General features: G+C 41.0%; 1 protein-coding gene across 2 annotated transcripts; it reads right to left on the reverse strand.

Moving 5' to 3' along the window:
- Nucleotides 1-1,734: 1,734 nt before the first annotated feature.
- Nucleotides 1,735-20,856, reverse strand: hsd17b4 (hydroxysteroid (17-beta) dehydrogenase 4). 2 transcript variants are annotated; one of them, XM_068311182.1, is made up of 25 exons: nucleotides 20,693-20,856; nucleotides 20,142-20,195; nucleotides 18,875-18,982; nucleotides 18,200-18,259; nucleotides 18,054-18,075; nucleotides 17,871-17,917; nucleotides 17,522-17,606; nucleotides 14,537-14,724; nucleotides 12,987-13,078; nucleotides 12,399-12,423; nucleotides 12,146-12,274; nucleotides 10,980-11,077; nucleotides 8,703-8,815; nucleotides 8,388-8,511; nucleotides 7,434-7,485; nucleotides 7,017-7,088; nucleotides 5,892-5,995; nucleotides 5,720-5,785; nucleotides 5,247-5,316; nucleotides 5,050-5,156; nucleotides 4,160-4,246; nucleotides 3,988-4,074; nucleotides 3,691-3,829; nucleotides 2,890-3,017; nucleotides 1,735-2,147 (listed from the first exon to the last, which is right to left on the reverse strand). In XM_068311182.1, exons 1-25 carry the CDS (start codon nucleotides 20,742-20,744, stop codon nucleotides 2,058-2,060), a joined length of 2,199 nt encoding a protein of 732 aa, XP_068167283.1. In that variant the 5' UTR covers nucleotides 20,745-20,856; the 3' UTR covers nucleotides 1,735-2,057. The 2 variants fall into 2 exon arrangements, with proteins under 2 accessions (XP_068167283.1, XP_068167284.1); XM_068311183.1 differs by lacking the exons at nucleotides 18,054-18,075; nucleotides 20,142-20,195; nucleotides 20,693-20,856 and having other exon boundaries at nucleotides 18,875-18,933.
- Nucleotides 20,857-23,027: the final 2,171 nt, after the last annotated feature.

The raw sequence follows: 23,027 nt of genomic DNA on the forward strand, positions 1-23,027 counted from the left end.
AGAGGGACCCAAGTGGAAGAGTGCGGTTACAGGGAGAAGAGATCAAGAAGGTGGAGGATTATAAGTACGTAGGATCAACAGTCCAGAGCAATGGAGAGTGTGGAAAAGAGGTGAAGAAGCGTGTACAGACAGGATGGAACATGTGGAGAAAAGTGTCGGGTGTGATGTGTGATAGAAGAGTTTCAGCAAAAATGAAAGGAAAGGTGTACAAAACTGTAGTGAGACCAGCGATGTTGTTTGGTCTAGAGACAGTGTCACTGAGGAAAAGACAGGAGACAGAGCTGGAGGTAGCAGAGATGAAGATACTGAGGTTCTCTTTGGGAGTGACCAGGAAGGATAGGATCAGGAATGAGTACATCAGAGGGACAGCACATGTCAGAGGTTTTGGAGATAAAGTCAGAGAGGCCAGACTGAGATGGTTTGGACATGTCCAGAGGAGAGATAGTGAATATATTGGTAGAAGGATGCTGAGTTTTGAACTGCCAGGCAGGAGGCCGAGAGGAAGACCAAAGAGGTTTATGGATGTAGTGAAAGAGGACATGAAGGTAGTTGGTGTGAGAGAAGAGGATGCAGAAGACAGGGTTAGATGGAGGCAACTGATTCACTGTGGCGACCCCTGAAGGGAAAAGCTGAACGAAAAGAAGAAGACGATCTGTGGTTGAATGGATTTTATAAATTGTAATGGAAGAATAAGATTCAAACACATTCTTGAGGTTTATTCAGAGAACTTCAATCATATATTTTTCATTGTTCTTCACCTTTGGGTCGGCCTTTCGCATCAAACACATTTGTTTGGGGTTGTCACATGACAGAATGTGGAGAAGTTCTGAAAGCCATTGTAACTAACGCCAAGGACAGCGAGCATTAAAATATTTGTTACTCATCCACGTTCACCAGACATGGAGGAGGGGGACGCAGGGGGGCACTGGCATTCAGTTAATGTTAACTAATGTTTCTGGTGACCACGTCCGAGTCCCACATACGGTCCCAAGCCTCCACACTGCAGACACCAGCTGAGGAATGTTTCAGTCCTCCATCTACCATCACTTGAAGTTCAATTAATGCTGGGGAAAATGTATTGGAAGTCAGTCTAGACTTTACTCATTTACTCATGAATAATTTCTGGGAAGTCAAATTCTGTGGAATTAAGAATTAAAGTCAGGAGTCAAAATGGCAGAATTCTGAGAATAAGAGGCCATTGGCGCTGTTTGGCTGCCAGGTTTCCGTCACTCTGCCCCGGGGCAGCTGTGGCTACACAAGTAGTTGAACATCACCAAGAACGAATGAGGAGTGAATGAATAATGGATCCACTGGAAAAGTGAGTACTGTACCTAGAAAAGGGCTATAGAAATCTGATCCATTATTACTTTTATTATTATTAATATATTTGAAACTCATCGATAACGTGGATAATTATGACTGTCTTTACCCAAAGCTATAGAGCCAACTGGAATGAGGCATACGTAGAACTGAATATGAGTGTGTGCGTGTGCTTGTGTGTGTGTGTGTGTGTGTGGACAGTGGGCATGAATTTGGCCCCTCAGGTTAAAATGTGGCCCTTTTGTTAGAAAAATGTTTCATTCATCACTGGAAACAGATGGAAATCAGTCCAGGCTTCACTTCCTGTGAGCTGTTATGTATTCAGCTCTTGTCGAGTTGCTGCATATGACGCTAAAGTTGCTTCACAACAACCTGAACCGAGCTGCAATAAAAATTAAACACACAAAAAGGGGTTTGAACCAAGTTACTTTAGTTTTTAGAAGCAACAATGTTTTCACAATTGCATCGTTAATAAAAAATTAATGAAAATCATTTTTATAGAACTCTATTATTATACATCTCATGTGTTTACAGTAGCAAGTTGATTAATGTTCTTCTGAGGTCAGAACGTTCACAATGAAATCACAAATTACAGGATCGTGATGTGCGTCGGATTGAGCTTTAAAACCAGGTTAGCCTGGAACTGTTACATCTGCACAAAACACGCAAACACACACCAATCAGTGACGCAACAAGTGGTTGGTTCTTGAAGTCTTCTGATTGGCTGGCTGAGGAGCTCACAGCTTGGCGTAGTCCTTCAGGATGACCTCTAGTTTCTGACTCAGCATGATGTTTCCTTTAACCTTCAGTTTGCCCGAGAAGAACGCCTGGCAGAGAAACAAGGACACACTTATCAAACTTAGCTGTTTGTCTGCTAGTTGTTTGAAAGGAGGCCACCATGTCTGCGCCTCACATTTCCTACAGACAATAAACAAACCAGAACACGGGCCAAAGGAAACATGATTATTTGTTGTCTGGCAGGAGAGCCAGTAAATACCACTCAGATTTATTAGCTGTCTGTGTGCAGTGTTTCCTTCGCTACAATCAATCACGGGGCAGCGTTCCATCACGACCCGGGACGACAATTAGCAGCGTCCGTTTTAACCCCCGCAGCTCCTGTGGCTCAAGCTGCTCCATTTATTGACACAGTGGCTGGAAAAAACCGTCCTAGAGGTTCTGCAGCTTTTAAAGAGTTCAAACACACTGGCCTGAGATCAATACCAAGCACTCTCAGAAGCAGAGAGACGCTGTGCGGCGACGGCCACACCCTGTGGGAGACGCTTCTCAATAGATCACTGCCTTCCATTCTTATGATTACATGTGAGAAGTCACTACAGATTTAAAGGCTCATGAAAGAGACGTTAATTAAAATGTATAAGGAGTGATCTTTATACTGTATGTTTTTAATATATGAATCTATATTTTTAACATTTTAGCAAAAGCTTAACTCCCCCGCCCCCCTCTCCTTGCAGACCATCTAGGGAAAAATAAGTCTGGCTTCCTTTCACAGTACAGTAACTGTGCATGAAACACTAAACTGCTCCACCCACAGAGATTTATGTGTTTTACCTTCTGAGGGTTGAGCTTTCCCTTCACCACCTCCATGAAGTCTTCATCCGACACTGTGAAGGTCACATCCACCTTCCCGCTGTAAGGGCCTTTATTTAAGGAGCCCCCACCGTTCTTCAAATCAATCGCTGCACGGAGACACAGATGGAAAAGTGGTTTGAAAAGTGGTTTCCTCACAACTCACTTGTGTTTGCCGTTCTTATTCAGTCCATTGTTGTGTCCTGGTTTTAAAGGTTGGTTTAACAGCTTGTTAGCAACACGTCAATCCAGCTTAGAATAACTGAGAGGGGCACTGGAGGGACAGGCGTGTTAAAACAGAGATGGCAGGAAATGTCATTAATAAATTTAATGTGAAACTCCAGTGAGCAAAATGTCATAACTTATTTAACATTGACTGAAGGTTTATGGCCTCATTTTACAAATCCACATTAATGCCAGCCCTGGTCTTCACACTGAATTGTCACTCTGGACATGAAATCTGTGAATCATCAATCAAATGTTCCTTGAGGTGAACAGACGCCATCTTTTAGATTCAATTACTAACTATATCTGACAAAGAAATCTAAATACATCCTCTGACAGGATTTTGTAATCTTTCTCTATTGTCAAAAAAAAAAAAAAATCACATTTAATTCTATTCATCTAGAAAAAAAAAGACCCAATCTGGAATATATGCATTATTATTTAATCATCTTTATTATTCCATCAGATTACTGCAGACAGGAATTTTCTTGGGACACTAATAATTTGTAACAAACTGATGCCTCTTTAACTTGATGTCACAGTATTCCCCACACTTACTCCACTGTGCAGCATTCTTGCCATCTTTAGTGATCTCCCAGCCAAAAACAGCGTTCACCTTCTGGACCAACTCGGAGCCGGCGTCTTTCATTCGGCGCCCGATCTCTGTGAACACCAGGTCGCTCTGAAGGGCCCCTCCCTGCAGGAAAGACGGGAATAACACAAACAACTTTCGTTTACATGCAGGTCACATCTCTGCCAAAAGTGCAAATTCATTCAGGACAGAACTTTCTGGTGGGCCATGATTTGAATAAAAGCAAAAAATGTTTTGAAAGGGAAACTTTTAGATGGAGGTACTTGATTAAGATTTTCTGGAGAGGCTTCTGATGTGTTGTGCAAATCCACGTAGGCCCCCGCCAGCACGACATCACCTGTCTCCTTCACCTGGAGGAAAGTAAATGCACCGACATGACGACTAAGACTCATTTACCCCCAAAGGAATGTCAGATCCACAGATTGAAATACCAACTTTGCACTGGATGTGAATTCTGTTTCCTTCTTTCCACATCTCAGTCTGCAGTGACTGACCTGGAGTGACCGGCTTCACAAAGCGAGCCTGCAAAGAAGAAGAGATGGGGGGGGGGGTTTAAGAGAGGATGGATCAGCAATTAAATATGAAACTAAACTGATGAATAAGTTCCATTTAAATGTAAAAAAAACAGTTTGTCTTCATTGTACAGATTTGTTGGATTCATATGGATTCACGACTGTGAGGTTTCATCAGCTTTAATAAATGCAACTAAAACACATTAGGTCACATTAGGTCAGGATTATAAAAACACAATAATTTACTCAATAGAGAAGTTGTGCTGTCAAAAATCAGCAGACAGAAACAGAACACAATTAGCTGTGCCTGCTGAATTGGAGAAGACAAATCCATTCGAGAATCTAAATTGAGCCAGTTTTAAAGACCGAGGAGTAAAAATTAAAGGGAGGTGGTTTAAAATAGATTTGTCATGACCAAAGTGCAAGGTGAGTGGAAGTAACGTTGGTAGAAACAGAGGATATCCGACGGGAGGTGACGTGACTCTGAGTGAGCAACAGCCACACAATAAATGAGTGATGACATTGACGATAAGTAGATCCAATTTCTAAGTCAATTTCAGTAACGAATTTAATTCCAGGTTACTTTCACCCCAATTTCATTCCGGAGGCTGAAATCATTATTATTCCTTAATCAAATAAGCACTTTTTTTTTCACCCTCTGGAGACTATTCTGCAGTACTCCAACAGTTCTGGGTAAATTTGACTTTGTCTTTGAATGAAAACTGTACGTATGACAATATTAGCGGAACATGATGGAGGAACAAAGTCGTTGCCACGTGGCTGACATGCGGTAAAATCAAAGGTGAGTCTTACCTTCATAGCTTTGAATCTGGAGGGGTCGTTGTTGGCAAACTGTTTGAGAACGTGTCTCGCAGCAAAGCCATAGGAGGCCAGGCCGTGTAGGATGGGAGCCTTGAAGCCTGGCCAAAGAGAATTTTTAAATAGAGTAAGTTAAAGTATAAATGAGATCATTTGTGGCAAACACCTCCCACAGCTCTTCAGACTCTCACCTCCCATAGCAGCAAAGCTGGGGTCTATATGAAGAGGGTTCCAGTCTCCGCTCAGACGGTACAAGGCTGCCTGGAACCACGCGAGAGCAGGAATTGTTTAGATCTATGTCTAATTCATAAACCCCTGAACCCTTCATACACAGATGTGGGATGAAATTAAATTATTATGAAGGCAATAGAACAGATACCTAAAATAAGAATGCCTTTGAAGTGATGCAGTCGCATTTAAATCGCTAAAGGGATTTTGTGGTTTTTCTTTTTCTTTTTTTTACAAATCTGGTCCCTTTTATTTTCTGCAGCATCACACAATGTTCTTTTTAAAACTCTACGTAAATCTTGTATAACATTTCTGCAGCAGTTTCACATTTTGTCTCAAACGTTGTAAGGCTAAAAAACAATATGTCCTATTTTCACCCACATATTATCAGTGCGGCTAATTTATTCTGCAACCAAGCCCACACAGACAAACTCACTTGGTCTCTGGTAGTGGAGTCAGTCACCACAGCATCTGGAGCCCGTTTGGGTGGAGGAACAGCAGCCTGGAGAAACACAAAAGCCACATATCAAACACGAGGATGTGCTCATTCCTGACCTCTTAGATTGTCTGATTTGATTAAACGTCACAAATATGTTTGGCAAACATACTTTGGCTTTCTCAGAGGTTCTCTTCCCTCCGAACCCTCCAGCTCCGACCACAAACACTGAGAACTGGTTGTATGCGACCAGCTCGCCGTCGCTGTAGGTGTTCACTGCAAAGCAGCACAGATGTGACATCAAACTATAGCAGATCTGTGGCGATAGAAGCATTCAGAGCCTTTACCAATGAGAGGACAGCAGCAATGCAGGGTCCTGCAAAAGCTTTGTTTTATCTGATAATGACTGGAAGTAAAATCACAAGTGTTCACAATGCAGCAAAAGGAGCAGTAGTATATACTTAGAGATTATATTCAAGAATGCATATTACTCCAAATTATCCAGAGCTGAAGTCTCCAGGTGGTGAGAGCTGAGGAGGCGCTGAGGTACAAGGAGGTGGGAGGAGGCGCTCAATGTTTTTGTGAGCAGATCTTTTAGTTTATTGTGGAAACACAAAAGGGCACACGAGTGCCTGGCAACATTACACACCGAGCAGCAGTAACACACACACACACACACACACACACACACACCAACGTGACCAACAGAAGGCAAAGAAACAGTGGAGCGTTAGCCCGCAAATAAAATCAGCTTTCAAATGCTTAGTGGATAGAACGTTGTAGTTGGCTCACGGAAGAGACGTTTAATGTCACGAGTTCCCATTCATTAAGTTCACGTTTATGACGGGACATCACTTTGAATCACACTCAACACGTGTCTTGACGTTACTTAAGTTATTAACTCCAGAATTCAGACACACAATTTACAGACACACAAACCTGTTTCTGTCAGACTCCCCCTGAAAACAACTCTCGTTCTGGGAGGTTTAACAGAATGTGACTGGTCTGTGGGTTTAAGTAAGTTACAGCGAGCGATTGTGTGAGTCCTCAGGGAAGCTCAGGTCCCTTGTTGTTTGTTTGAAGTCGGATTAATTAAAGATCAGAGTGGTTTCTAATATCGTCCATCTATTCAGAAATACCAGCCACTCTAAGTCCATTATTTCAATCCCTGCAGACACAGACTGAAAATGGACTTGAATTAATTCAGTCTAAGAGGCAAACGTTCAGAAAACCACACATCGAAGTGATGAAAACAAATTAATATTGAATACATAGAATATTATAAGAAAAAACCCACCATCCAAGAGGATTAGAGCTCCAGATCCTTTGTCCAACAGGTCGGCTACGGTAGTCTCAGAGATGAGAGTCCCTGGAACGGAATTTATCACACTTAAGATTGCTTTAATACAACTTTACCGATGAATCATATTCTGAACATCCCTGAACTAACTCTGTACGTCATTTGTGACTCACACCCAACTTCATTTGAAATGTTGACAGCAGAGTGTTAAAATCTAAGATTTGATAAATGAGAATACATGACAGTCACAACCTTCAGCCAGGCTGCTCCTCTAAGTTCATTTCTACTGTGTGGACTCACATCACAGACTCTATTATAACAGGAAACATGAAAATGGGATGAATTAAAAGAAACTAACCTTCTATTGCACTTAGACCTAAGAAAATCTACTGGAATTAGTCAGGTTTATTTTACCTGAGGTTGGTAACGGTCTGTAAATCTCCAGATACTGCTCACCATGTAATATCTAACAAAACAACATTAAAACAGTCAGGATATATGAAAAAAGAACTTCAAGCACTAACAAATAACACAAAAATACAGTAGATCAGCCACCATGTGGTTATAGCCGATATCCACATCTGAACAGACTGGGGTGTAGTGAAGACTTTAAAGGTGGCGCTTGGTGACATGAAAATAATGACATCATTCTATTGAATTATTTCTGCTAAGAAACATGAGGAATCACATCAAACTCCTTATCAGTAAAACCCACAAACGTCATTGTGTGGAGTGGACAGTAAATCTGATTTGTACAAGAATAAACTCTAAAATGTCCCTGTTGAGTCTCTCGCTCACGCAGGCACACACACACACACACACACAGGCACCCACACACCCACACACACAGGCACCCACACACACACACACACACACCTTCAATCCAGAAGGAATAAAACATTTACTGAATATAATCACCACAGTTTCAAGGTGGACACCAAAGATTAGTGTCGCCCATTCCGTGTCTAACCAAATGTGAAATATGGTCACAATCCCCTTCTGTTCCTGGTTAATGGGGGTGAATAATGGCTGGAAAGTGTTCCGCAGCACTTGGGGATCTCACAATGATGATGACCTGGGCTTTTAAATGTCTTCTATGCATCGCTGTATCCTATTAGACTTTTGTGAGAAATGCATTAGCTTTTTGTGTGAAATTAATTTATGTAACCATTTCTTTGGTTATGGACAAAAAGTCTTTTTTCCCAAAAATCATTATTCATCCTTGAGTCCGTGTGCACATTTTCAGCTCCTTGTTCCTCGGGGGCATCACTGAGATATGGCCTTTACCAAAACAGAACAGACCACCAGACATCCTGATGCCTCCAGCTACACCATAAAACATTTTAAAGTTGACGTGTGCCTCCTAACCTGTGTGGGATCAATGTTGAGTCCTGGGATGGAACTCAGGCCACCTTCCATTATGGTTGACTGGGAAGGAATGACCCCAAAGGTGGGGAGGCAGCTAAATTCTGGATGGCCTTCATACAGGAACCTGCATGAAAATTCTGGAGTTACTGAACTGTGAAAAGTCACCATGTTATAGAAAAGCTGCACATCTGTAAGCCTCATTGTTTTTTTACTCTCCATGCAGGTAAAACTAAGCGGTTGACATTTCTTTGAAGTCAATTTCACACAGGTTGGCTTTTCAGAGCCCATGAGGCAGTTATAACCACATCGACACACCTGAGATGGTCTGGGTCCTTGGTGGACATGCCGACCCCCAGTGCGTACAGGATACACTGTGTGTGGGTGAAGGTGAAGCTGGATGATGGTAGTTTCTGTCCCACCGCCTCAGCCTGAAAAGAGAAGTCCAGATTTTACAGTTGACTTTGACAGTTTCTAGACATAGCAGTATAATCACGGCACGGAATGGAAAATTATCCTATAATTTAGACAGTGAATTAATGTCATTTTAAGGACTTTCAAAAAGATAATCAGATTCATCCAATGGTCGATTAGTCCCTCATCCCTGAGCACAAACGCTTTGGTGAACGCCTCACGTCCGGCCAGCCGATCCATCAATCATCCCCTATCATTAAGGTTCAGTCATGACAGGAAGTAATGCATTCACCTTTGTGGGGCTTTTCATTTTCTTATCTTTTTTAGTTTTGTTGACAACTACTCCACTTTTTAGTCCACAGCCACTGGAGCAACCGTTAGGGTAAAGATCTGATGCTTGTGTTACAGTGTAGTTTGGAAGATACAAGATGTACTGACTGTCACCATCAACTATTAGGTTCAGGGATCACAGGAAATGGAGTGTCGATTATCTATTACAACATCCACAGATTGACTGATTGATCTGCAATTGTGTTTTATACCTAAAAAATGAGTAAAGACACGTCTGAAAAAAAAAATCTTGAATGAGGGTATCGTAATTTGTGCGTGAAAGGGTTAAAGGGTTCATTAACATCACTTTGTTAGAATATTGTTAAATATTCCTCCTTTTATCAGTTTTTAGTGTCATTGTCTTCACTTTACTGACAGTTTCACAAAAATTGAGACAGGAAAAGTGAGGAGGAAGTTTCCTGGAATGAAAATAATGGTGTGTGATAAGCATGAGGTCCAACAGGAAGTCCCTCTCATTCATTATTTTGACATCAATGCAGCCTTCAACAATATTACATCATACTGATAAGCTAACAGATAGATGTAACACCGCTCTTCAGTTTGTTCAGCGGAGCATTTATTCTGTAAATAAATACACTAAACTGGTCCTTTCTGTAAATGAAACAGAATAATACACAATATTTGAGTTAATATTAATGCTGTCGAACTTTTGCATGAAACAAGTTGCTTATTAGAAAATGGGGACTGTTTCCCGTGGATTTATTATTTCATGTGGATCACATGAAATAATTAATACTTTAACATGCATTTGAATATTTCATGGGAGCAACCAAAAGCAGTTCAAGGTCTGTTCATTAATGTTAGGGAAAACAGTGCAGTGAAGGGGAACTCCTATCGCTGCACCATTGTGCTCCCACATCTTCTCTGTGGCATCTGAAGCTCTAATCTGAGGCGACACATGTCTGACGCATCACCACTTCACATTTACAGGACGCATCCGAGTATTTATATAGCGTGTTTGGCGCTTATTCTAAAAGGGTTATTAATGTCCCACACCAAACAATGTAGTGAAATTAAAGAGTTATGAGTGAGTTTATTAAAAGCAGTTTGAGATCCGACAGCCACACGCCATCAGAAGTCATTATCAGCCCACCGTTAAAATCGATGTTCCAGTCGCAGCGGGAAGAGTCGTACAAGGAAATGAGGAGAACGTTGATGGGCATAAAGTAACAGGTGTTGAGAGTGAGGCTAAGACCTGCAGAGCTCAGGAAGTAATGGAGGATTAAAGGATGAATGAGAAGGTATTTAACCAAATCTCAGTTTTGTACATTTATTTATGTATTTCTGCAGTTTTCAGTTTAAGACTGTTTGATGCCTTTTTCTTCTTCTTCTTCTTCTGCCTGTGTTGTACGCCTGTTGTTCTACCTGTTTACCGTGGGTCAGAGAGGACTGCAATTTCATCTGTGCTGTATGTCGTGCATATATAATACATTTGACAATAAAGCTGACTTTGACTTCTACTTCTTCTTTTCCTTTTGGCTTTTCACTTCCAGGGAATGATGCCTTTTGAACATCACAAAATACTCAAGTTTTCATTTCTCGCTCATCATAAGTCAGTTAGCCTCCTAGCAAGTACAGTTAGCAGGAGTAGTAAAGGTTAGTAAAGATTTAGTTACTGATTACTGCACAGCATCCACCAATACACACCTAACAACTATAGGTGTGATTCTTGTGATGTCTGTCTGCGTTTGGATACAAACCTTACAACATACAACATGGAGCAAACATAGTTTCAGACTTCTAAAGCCAGACCTGGTGTCACCTATAAATCCTAGACATTCAGGTTTGTGTGAAAGAAAACAAAGAGCAGCGGTGAAATTCTCCACTCACAGGATCGATCCCGAGGACAGAACCTTCAGCAGCTGTTGGATTGGCTTTGACCTCCGACTCCACGTCAGACAGCACGTTCACCATTAACGCCATGGAATCTACACACAGGTGAGAGACGGCGTGAACACACAGTGATAGACACCAGATAATTGTGACTCTGGCTCTACAGACCATGAAGAAAGACAGAGGTTTGTTCAAATCCAAAGGCATTTACTGCTGTAAACAAACTTATAAACAATCGATCCATCAGCTGACTTTTCAACAATTCTTCATACATCGATCAAGTAGTCCAGACAAGCGTTTCATGGCTGGAACTGATAGAATGTTTAAGCTACACGAGGTTCAAGCCATCACCTAACTATTACTTAATGTGGCATCACAACGTTCTCACACCTCCAGATATTTGGTAACATTAATTTGAATGGAACACGATGTTAATGAAGACATGAATACACAACGGGGGAAGGATTTAAAATCCATATAAGTGAGCTCTACCAGTGTTAAGAACAAACAGAAGCAGTTCTTTGTTCACACACTGTGTTGCCTTCTGGGTAACACCTATTCAATTGGAACAAAATCAGCTGAGGCAACAAGGGGAACATAATGACACAACACAGACCACAGTCACTAATTAGCTTTGCTACATGGCAGCCGCTAACAGAACGGAGGCAGCAACGAGTTTCTGAAAAAGGTGTCTTTCAAAAATATTCATGCTAATGAGGCTAGCCAGCAGCCCTGTGAGGCCGCCACCTTCGTTAGGTTAATGTTAGCCTTTCTTCCAATGTTCATGTGAGAGCGCGGAGGGGGTTGGAGGAGGCGGAGAGAAATAATAATGAACATTTGCAAGCCTCTTGTTTGTGCGAGACCTTTCAGGAACAAGGCTTGTTCACACTGCGCTGTATTTATCTTCGTTTCCTTACTCCTCCTCATTCTCTTGATCTCGTACACAACTTCATCCACGCTCCATATAAGCAAACTGTAGGTTTGAATGAACCGATTTGAAAAGAGTTCATATTGGTGAAAACTGAGTTGAAGTTATTGACTCATTGAAATAATGAGTTTGAGCTTCCTAAAAGGTGTTTTCCATAAGGCTGGTATTACACTTCATACGGGTTAATTATCACACAGGTGAGCCATGGGTTGGTGGTATGTGACGCTTTACTGACCTTGTAAGGATTTAGGCTTGGTGGCATCTGTAAAGTCACAGATTTTGTCCCACTGGTCCCTGACAGCCTCGGGGACCATGGGTTTGTTCTTTTGTCTCACAATTTGGCCCCGAGTACGCTCCCAGCGCACTGCACACATGGACACACAAATAAATAGGTCAGTGTAAAGTTAAATCGCACAACGAGTACCAACGGCGAAGGAATTTCATAAATGTACACAGACACTTCCTGAGGAAAAACACACAGTACTCACATTTACCAATCCAGCCCGCACTGACCTGAAGGGAGATAAAATGAGAGCAGATGAAGCAGCAACTAAATGTTAATAAATCACCAAAGATAGAAGAAATAAGAAATTCTCAGACCCCACATCTATTATCTGAATGAAGACAAAAGTCCATTAGTGCATTTGTAATGACTGAGGGACACACATGTACAATTTATGTCTAAATTTAAATTAACTTAGTGGTCTTCTGATCTACTATCTTGAGCCATGCAAGCATTATCACGAAAAACAGAGGCCGTTTCCATAGTTGGGTAAAATAAATTACAGGCATAAAAACTGGTTTTTCAGTTGGACACCTTCTGGAAACCATCACCCGAGACTAAACCTCCAACACGTAACCATGGAAATGAAAAAACAAAGTTAATAATCCCTTATTACAAAAAGACAAACTTTTCTATTCATGAAAATACATTTAAAGTTTTGTACTTGTGCTTCGGAAAAGATAACCTGACTGACGGATGGAAAGTCCCCTTCCGGTTTGCTCTTGGTGGGATGACAATCGCCACAAAGCTAGAGGGGGTACGGTACGACGGACGAATAGTGTTTTCTACTCACCTCAAACAGCCCTCCATTTTCTTGGCATTGTTCATGACAGAGCCAGAGGACCAACGGAGCAACGTACTCTGGCTTCAGGGACGCCAGGAGGTCTAGAGGGAACAAAACATACAGATCAGGTCTCATTAACGCCGTACAGAACTACGGGGGTCTGGTCCTACCTGGGGATTAAAACAGGACTTGTAGGTGAAGGTACTCACTAATGGGGTCTACTTAAACCTAAAAATCTAAAACAGGTTCAGGCTTTCAGACCACAATCAATGCTTTTTAGATTCATCACTGACCATATTGTAAACAAATTTCAATATGATTACTGCAGAAACACAAACTTGATTTCCATTTCTCTGACAGGTTCCAAATATTTGACTATAGTCTAAAGAATTCATTTTACAAGTCAATCATCAAACTTTATTTATAAAGCACTTTTTATACAAAATGAGTAACCCAAAGTGCTTCACATACAAAAAACAGTTTACTCTAGAAATATCCCCCTCTCCCCCAACACTCACAAACACACGCAAAATTTAATAACACTGAGAAGTTCAGAACATAGAAGAAACGCTATATTACACTCACCAGAGAGAAGTTAATCGATATAGAGATAAAAGATGACTGTATAGTAATGTAGTAATCAAAAGCAATCTCACTTTACTTTATGCCTACAGGGAATAAAGTTTGAATTACAGGATGTGCTTAAAAAAAATCTGTACTCTACTGTACTCCAGATTGCCTAAAGAAAAGGGGTTTGTTTATTTATTTTAACGCCTGAGACAATGAAAGGTACCATATGGAAGAAAGTCATTTTCTAAGGTGAGGCCATACTGTGACAGTTGGCAGGGCACAGTGTGACAGATGCTACTGTAGATCAGCCCAGCAGGGCATCAAAACCATTCCTATTAATCTCTCCCTTAATACCCCTGTCAGCAGGGCTACAGCCACTGAGCATCCAGAGAAGTTATCGACCGTTATAGACTTTGGTTGCTCATGAGATCCTTTCTGAACCTCATCACAGCATGTTAAACACTGTACTGCTGATGAGTTTTCATTGTGTAGGTCGGTATTTAAACGTATTGATGTAATGTTCACACACTATCGATGGTTTCCCAGCAGTGAGCTGTTCTGAGTTATGTTTCATTACGCTGGTGTAAATGTCCAAAGGTGCATTAGAGTCTTAAGAAATATTAAACATCAAAAATGTGTCCAAATACTAGGAAGCCTGGGTAACACCTATGGCAAAATGAGGGGGCCAGGGCCACTTGCTGAAATAAAGGGCTGGCATATTAACATTTCTGAAGCAGTAAAATGTCATTGTAGCTGTTAGATAAGAAAATATTGATTATGACAACTTCATATGTCAGGGCTACTACTCCCTTATAATTTGTTGCTCATCCTTCCACAGGAATTCACATTACGATCTGAAATGCAATTTATTATTTTGGCAAGTGTGACAGCATTTGTACCTTTAACTGGCAGAACAGCTCAGAGGAACAGCATGCGCCGTGCAAGGTCAACTGCACGCAATTAAGGATGTTGTACATCACTGTCCTTACCTGGTGGCATGACGTCCTCCGTGAGGCGTGACCCAGCAAGAGGAGCGATCGTGTTGCAGTAGACGTTGTATTTGTTTCCCTCGATAGCCAGGGTGTTAGCCAGCCCCAGCAAGCCCAGTTTGGCCGCGCTGTAGTTGGCCTGACCGAAGTTACCATAGATGCCTGCGGCTGAAGTCGTCATGATGATTCTGGGCAGACACAAGCGGAGGCAAGAAGTTGTGAGTGTCTGTAGCTCTCACATACACTGTGTATGTACAAACACACAGGATAATACACATCTTAGATGGCTGTCCTTTAATTAAGATATAGTATTTTCCGCACTATAAGGCGCACCTTCAATGAATGGGCTATTTTAAAACATTCTTCATATATATGCGCACTGGATTATAAGGCGCAGTCGGTTTTTGAGAAAATCAAAGGCTTCTAGGTGCGCCTTATATTGCGGAAAATACTGTACTTAATAATTAAACACTGTCACAAATATGTATTTGCCCCATCCCTGAAGGGGATGTAGGTTTGCCGTTATGGTATCTCACCCATGAGGACTGGAGGAACTGGGCAGCAGGTGAATGAATACTCTTACCACATCCACTTTTATTTAACACCCAACCACTGTCACAAATACACAACTGCTGTGCACCAACAAATGCATGCAAGCAGCACCAACCTTGACATTACTCTGATCACTGGTCACCATTAAGCAGCAATCCACAGCATTGCAGTCTCATTCTGTACTCTGGAACTGAGCCAGGGGATCGGATATGATAGGATATTTTTCAAATCAATACATTTAATGCTCTTAAATCTATGATTTAATTACCAAAGAATCCTTTCAGACTGTAAAATATTACAACAAAAACAATCTCTTTTCACAGTGACCATGAGACATGTCTTTGCAGAAAACCACAGCCTTTGGTGCATTCAGTTTTATTCACAGCCTTCTATAGCTTCAACATTCTGCCCATCAGTGGTGGATAATCTAGTTATGACTCTTTCACCTTTTTATTTCTTTTTGAGACAGATTTAAATACAAAATAAACATTGTTTAGAAGGTGAAACACAAGAACACTGAACTTTAAACGTGCCCACAAGCAATAAAAACTAATGATAGAAGTACTAACAACAAACATGAATGTCAAAAAAACCCAAGGATCTATTTCCTCGCATTTATTCTGTAACTCTGTTCTAACCAGGTCCAGTGTCATTTATACAGCAAACAAAGATAACTGCCCACCAGAAGAGAATTGTAGATGGCTGGAGTATTAGTTTTCATTCACTTACCTGCACAGCAAGAATACTGAATTTGCAAATACCTATTTAAAAAAAACTCAAGTTCAAGAAAAACTCAAATAGGAACATAAATAATTTTTGGCCATTATTGAAGAAAAATTAAAGGCACTACCCCATCTAAAAAGCCTCTATGACTAGGTTCCACACAAGCCAAAGTTAGCTTCAACATCAACATGTTTATGAAAAGTCTTCTGTCATACATTCCATACAACAAATAATAATAATAAATTTTATTTATATTACACTTTACATTACGAAAATCTCAAATTATGCACATAAAGTTCATAGGGCCTGTTACATGATCGGTACAAATTGATTTGCAGGAGATCCTCTGGATTTACTCTTCTAATCAACAAACATTCCAAAAGTTCAATGGTTTTTATTCCTTTTAATCTTTGCTGTGATGTTCTGTGGTCACCACACTCCACAGAGACCGCCCACACGCATATACAGGAAATAAACTATTTATATTTACAATATTAAAACTACAGTGTTACTACACTACTGACATGTAAATATTTAGAAATAACACTGTATATTTTGTATAAAGTTGTAACTAAACTTCTAAAGTATATCACGTCTATAGCTGTCCCTGGTCCCCATCAGCCCTCCCATCATGCCTGGCTCATTTTCAAATACAAATGACTAGTAACCTATCCCAACTTCACAACTTGGCAGTGCCCCTTTGTGTCCATGTTCTGCATAGCTCTTAAATGATTGTCAGTTTTTTTTAATCAAAACTTTAATATCAAACATAAATTCCAACCGTTTTCTACATGACAAGAACCTCACTTCTGAAATGTACTGAAACTGTCTACACAACGTAATTTTAAGGTAAATGATCCCCATCTTGTTCCACTCATTTAAAAAGTGTCATGCTTTTGTGTGAAAGGAATCAGTGATCAGAATTGCTCAGCTGTATAAACTGGCTGCGTGACATTCAAAACATGTAAAGCTCAGAGGACACAATCTGCTCTGGATGTGTTTGCAAGTGAACACAGTCTTCATCATATTCCATAAGTGAGTGAAAGCACCTCGCTGCTTCAAATCAACAAGTAAATTGTCCACTGGATATTTTGTGTTTCATTCCAGCGGCTTCTCTAGAGGTATACAGTCTAATCTAATGAATGGCAAAACATCTTCAGCGCAACAACTTCACCCCAGCGGGTATTTGAAATAAGTATGCTGAACTACTTAAAAGAAAAGAATGAGCCTATACAGACATCTTGGCTGCCTCTTGTGAAGTCTTCAATTTAACTTGCGCTCAGAGTGAAATGTAGCCACATTACCTCATTTATTTCTTGCGTGATTTACATATTCATAATAAATTTGCTGACTTGGGCCTCTCTTAGTGTGCTAAATTGTCTTTGTGAAAAGACACTAATGGAGCTAATGAGTCATAAAATGAGTCCACTGATACAATGGCACATATTCTTTATGCAGACTACAAATTTCTTCATTGCATATCATCAAAAGTCACCTAAAAAGGTGCACAAACACTCTTTTTTTGTATCCGTGACATATAACATCGTGTTTTACCATGTAGGCCTTTATTAAATAAAATGACATGGAATATCTGTCATGATTACCGCACAGGAACAGCCAGACTGGTGAGGACACAGCTACGTGGTTGGACCTAAAAATACCACATAATAGGGAAACAGCATCATTTGTAGTAGCAATTGGGGCTCTCACCTCCCAAACTTTTGCTTTTTCATATGGTTCCAGGCAGCTCGAGTCACCAAGAAGGAGCCTCTTAAATGAATTCTGTGAATCAGGTCTAAAATGAGGAGAGGAATGATAAGTGCATGAAAACAATGTGACTCAGCTCCAGCTTATATAAGATTTTCAAAATGCCACATATGCAATCTGCCATTACATCCACATGGTTAAAACAAATGCATTCTTCTTTTTAACATATGGTGGCACAATTTGATTATAGACCAGACATAATGAAATAATGTGATGATATGAGATAAGCCACACACATAGTCAGAGATAACAAAAGTGAAGTGAACGTAGAGATTAGAAACAACTGAATTACCCCAATCCAAATCACTTATCCTGGCAAACGATCGGTCACGGAGAATCCTTTGTAAGGAGAAACAGGAAGAGGTTTGAGTCTTTTTTGTCTACTTACTCATAGTCACTTAAATTGGCGCTATCAAAGAGCTGAAATCAGATGTAATGAGATCAAGAAAAAGGGAAAATAACACATATGACTTACCCAGCATTGTTTACAACCACATCTGGACAAAAAGATATTTTAATAGAGTTAAAAGCTCTATTAAGTTGATCTAGTTTACTAATGAAACACATGGATAAGAGTATGTTCTGATGGTTGAAGTAGTGAAATCCAAATACAATACTTGCCTATTCTTCCAAATGCATCCAGTGCTGATTGGATAAGTTTTTCTCCATCTTCTACGGAATCTGTGGGAGTATGAAAGGAACAGGTGCCATTTTATCTTATTTTTGCATTTGACATGGTGATGAGTCTAGTATTATTCTGCATAATTGTGAATAGGCAATCTACATTCTATTTAAATATGCACCTGACACACACACACACACACACACACACACACACAGGGAACCTGTAAGCATGCAGGTGAGAGGTAGAGCGGCGGGCAGCTCCATCATGGTGTGCCCCAAATGAGCAACTTACAGAAGGGGCCGTATCTTGCTCAGGGGCACCTCAGCAGTGAAATTTTTTGCCTGACATGGGTCTTGAACTGGCCACCGTCTGGTCCCCAGCCCAAGACTGCCCCATAAATTGCATGTTTTTATCCTAATTTGCCAGTTTGGGGAGAATAAAATAAGTATCTTCTTCTTTCATTCATAAACACATACATGCAATACACACACACACACACACACACACACACACACGTACACACACATACACACAATATTCAGGATGCACAAAGATGACACAGACAGACAAGAAGTGTATAAAGACTGTGTCTCAGAGTAAACAGGACAGAAACAACAAATGGACAGAATGATGTGAAAAAGAAAACTTCAAGAAGTGTCCAAACTTCTCACCATAATTGGCCACAGCCTTGCCTCCTTTGGCTCTTATCTCTTCCACCACCTTATCTGCAGCTGCAGAACTCTTTCCACCCCCTTTAGTGTCTGCCCCAAGGTCATTCACTTTATTGCAACATAGAGAAAAAGATTAATAATAATGGGGTGGTTTCAGAAATTGTCCACGACTTACTAGGTTAGGAAAAAGGTCAAGCTAAGCTGATTTAATGTCACAGTTCAAGGGCAAGTTCAATCCACGCAGCAAGGACAGCTATTATCATCAAGAATGTAAATGTCTCTAACAGCACCTGTAGATGCAAAATCTAAATGTACAGCAAAACAAACCATATTTCTTTGTATGCTTCATTTTGAGTTGAAATTTCGCTTCTATACAATACTACAACTAAGGGGATCTCTGCTGACGATACTAAGGAGAAAACATTGCTCTTTACCCTAACTACCAAAAAAAAGATATAATGTACATTGTCTATTATCTACAGTGCAAGTCCAGCACTAACAGTACATAATCTGGGCAGAAAGTACAGTGTAAGACCTCAAGACCTTCCTCCTCACCCCCACACCTCTAAGAGCCACTGCTCTTTGTTCAGGCTGCATTTGTAAATCAGAACCTGTTCTTAATTGCTTGCCTGGTCAAATAAAGGTTAGAAGGAGATGTATTTAGTCAATTACTCAATTCACAGGTGTCTTTTGAGTGTGCCATGAATTAGATTATCATTTTATCTCTCATTTCTTCTAAAAGTCAGGCGTACCTACAACTGAACCATTACTGTTTAAACAGCTTGATTCATGTCACTTAAAGTCAAGCATATGGTCCTTGGTTCGTGGACATCCTGACCCCGACCTCTCCTGATCCAGTATCCCATGCATGTGAGCAAACACCACAGTTTTTAGGTGGGGTGCGGCTAAGGTATCCCCAGGTGTACAATATGTCTTGTAATTGATTACACACATTCATTTAAAAAAATTTAAATCAATCAGAACACCTCACAGTCATCTCTAACATGAGCCATCCAGGTGCAAGGGGTGGTAGGGTTTTTCACTCCTGTTGTCATATTACATAAACCAAACTTCAATACTGATCCTGATACATTCCTATACATGTTGTCACTTATTCACTTTCTAAAAAAAAGGGAAAACTGAACTGATGTTCATTAATTCGGGAAAAAAACATTTGGAATGTGAATGGGTGTAATGTCACAACATCCGCGATAGATGTTCTAACAATGACATTTCTTATAAATCAAAATATGTGCCCTGTATTTACCGACAACTGAGGCGCCTCTTTCAGCAAAAGCGAGAGCATATTCTCTTCCAAGCCCTGCGAAACGAAGAACAAACAACAAATGAATTGTGTTGACTGCTGTAGCAGCATGAAAACAGCCATCGTGTGCTCTTTGACACACTTTATTTGAAGCCATAACATGACACGCACTTTGCTCTCTGTAAGTTACTCGAGTAGCAAAAGTCGCTTTTTTGTTGAATTATATTATCAACAAATATATTAAAATGCTTCCACAGTGTTTATCTCCACGTTGTGATCTGAAGCTGTTCACTTTTCGACTTTGACACTTGCAGCTGGGTTAGCCAGTGTTAGCATGAGATACTAACACCAGCAATGTCACCGTTAGCATGGAGACATTCACTCATTCACGTACTTAAGTCTGTAAGTTAATAACCTGACTTACAGACTTATGTCATCCTGGGACAAGTCGGTTTGACTTAAGAGATCATTTTGAACACCGATTGACGAGTAATAACAGTTAGCAGCAGGCACAGTTTAGCTAGCGTTCGGCTGTGTTGTCATGGCTACTTTACCTCCTCCGGCTCCAGTGATGAGCACAACTCTTCCCTCGAACGACAAAGACATTCCTGTGAGATTATAGTCTCCGTTTCTTACAGCTGCGCGTAAAGAAGCTGTAAAAGCGACACTGATTTCCAGAAGACGAACTTCAACACAACTTCCACTTCCGCAACCGTGAGAAGGCGGTCTCAGAAGTGACCAATCAGAGAGCAGCTCATTCATAGCTCTGAAATAGTTCAAATCGATTCTGAAAGAAAGTTTTTTGGGTTTTTTTTGCAAAAACACTTTAATCACATTGAAACATTTTACAATTTTACATTAGATGAAAGCACTAAAGTGCTTCAGAAGAAGATTTTTTGTAAAAAAAAACCCCCAACAAACTTCAATCACCTTCAGAACATTTAGAACATTTTACAATTTTTCATTAGATGAAACTTCAAAAACACTAAACACTCAAAAACACTGAACACCAACAAAAGGAAATACAATATAAAAATTAGTGCATTATAACAGGAAGTTTACAAAAGTGAGGTGGTCATCAACTAAAGTGCATAGGACATTTTTGTAACACCAGATGTTCCTAAAGTTATTCAGGTCTTTTGTCAATTTATAGAAACCAAATTCTAGTTTTAAGCAACATCTGATGTTACAGCAAAAAACAGTAGCTGGTTCTTGAACAGTATTGTTTTCAATTCTCCTCCTCCTGGTCACATAAATTGCGAGTTTTGCCTCTCCAGAGATAAAATTTAAAAGCTTCTCTGATTCGATTTATTGCACCCAGCGTAGATGAATTTCCTGATACTAAAATTTTCACTGAACAAATTAAAAACATTCGTTAGAAGAGTGAAGAGCACTGCAAGTCTCCCACACTCACTGAAAGCATGAAAGACTGTTTCACAAAGGGGACAGAAGGGACACTGGCTGGACACCGCAGGGGTAAAAACAGAGATAAAAACATTGGAACCGATGGCATCATGTAAAATCCTCCACTGGAGGTCGGCTGTTTTTTCTTGAGGAGAGGTTTGTACAGAAGTCTCCACTGGGGGTCAGGTCCATTTCCTGTCATCCTGTTGGCCCAGGTAGTAGGTGCTCTGTTACACAGTCTTTTTTTGTTGATTACTTTTACACATTGTTTGTACAGTATTTTTTTGTTGGCCGTGTGCAGGCTGATTTGTCGTTCATCTCCGAGGAGAGGACCATCCAGTTCTCCAAACAGGGGACTGATGTGTACCTCAGGGAAAGGATCTTTGCTGTCCGGCACAGTCCCTTTACTATAGTCCAGGAGGAGGCTTCTCTTCTTCCCGGAGAGTCTTTGCCTCCACAGTTGTAGCACCCTCTGAGCCACCCTGGTGGACTGGATGTTCAGCAGGGAGCTCACAGCCTGGGCAACGCCAACGCTGGCCCGGCGTTGTTCACTAGCTGCTGGAGGGTCATGGTCCTGGTTCTGCAAAGCGCTGCAGACAGCCCAGGTGTGGCTCCACTGCAGACATCCAGCCTGGCTCCATGCACTTGTGGTTCCTTCAGTAACCGGAACAGAGAGTCAGAGCTTTTTCCTGGGCTGCTTTTAGATAGGGCCCATGACTTTAAAACACCATGTCCAAGTTACAGGTCCAAGTTACAGGTCCAAGTTACTCACATGTTTGAATATGCACCTGGCCACCTCTCTCCACGTCAGATCTGCTGGTCCGGTCAGAAGTCTCCACTGTGGGTCAGGTCCATTTCCTGTCATCCTGTTGGCCTAGGTAGTGGGTGCTCTGTCAGAAGAAGAAGAAGAAGACGACGACGACGACAACGACGACGACGACAACGACAAGATAGATAGATAGATAGACAGACAGACAGACAGACAGACAGACAGACAGACAGACAGACAGACAGACAGACAGACAGACAGACAGACAGACAGACAGACAGACAGACAGACAGACAGACAGACAGACAGACAGACAGACAGACAGACAGACAGACAGACAGACAGATAGATAGTCATCTCCACCCCTCTTCTCCTGAGGGATTCATTGTACAATCTCCCTGTGACAGCGGTCTGCCACTGAAAGAGCTCCTCTGCTGGGAGAAAGTGGTGTGCAGGGGGTGGCTGGTGTTCCCCGTGATTGCCCTGACTTTGGACATGGTCCTATTTTCCATAACTGTGTCCACAGAGTCCAGGCTCTGACCAGCCACTGAAGCCCACTCTGCGGATGACTCTGTTAAGCTGTTTCATGTCCCTTTTCCTGGCAAGACCAGGTGTTGCAGGAGGCCAGTCTCCTTTGGAAGCACATCTTTTACACACAGTCCATGTTCGATGACCAGTCCAGTCTGCTGTCTAACTGAAGACCCAGGTCAGGTCTT

This window comes from Antennarius striatus, chromosome 3, assembly GCF_040054535.1.
Source record: "Antennarius striatus isolate MH-2024 chromosome 3, ASM4005453v1, whole genome shotgun sequence".
NCBI lineage: Eukaryota > Metazoa > Chordata > Actinopteri > Lophiiformes > Antennariidae > Antennarius > Antennarius striatus.

What these genes read in the sequence shown, in the direction of transcription:
- hsd17b4 (XM_068311182.1), bottom strand. Translation starts at nt 20,744, where the DNA reads ATGTCTTTGTCGTTCGAGGGAAGAGTTGTGCTCATCACTGGAGCCGGA. An exon ending in GGATGCATTTGGAAGAATAG is followed by an intron (nt 18,076 to 18,199) that starts GCAAGTATTGTA and finishes CTTTTTGTCCAG; the next exon opens with ATGTGGTTGTAAACAATGCT. An exon ending in CAAGAATGCTGCACAGTGGA is followed by an intron (nt 3,018 to 3,690) that starts GTAAGTGTGGGG and finishes GTCTCCGTGCAG; the next exon opens with CGATTGATTTGAAGAACGGT.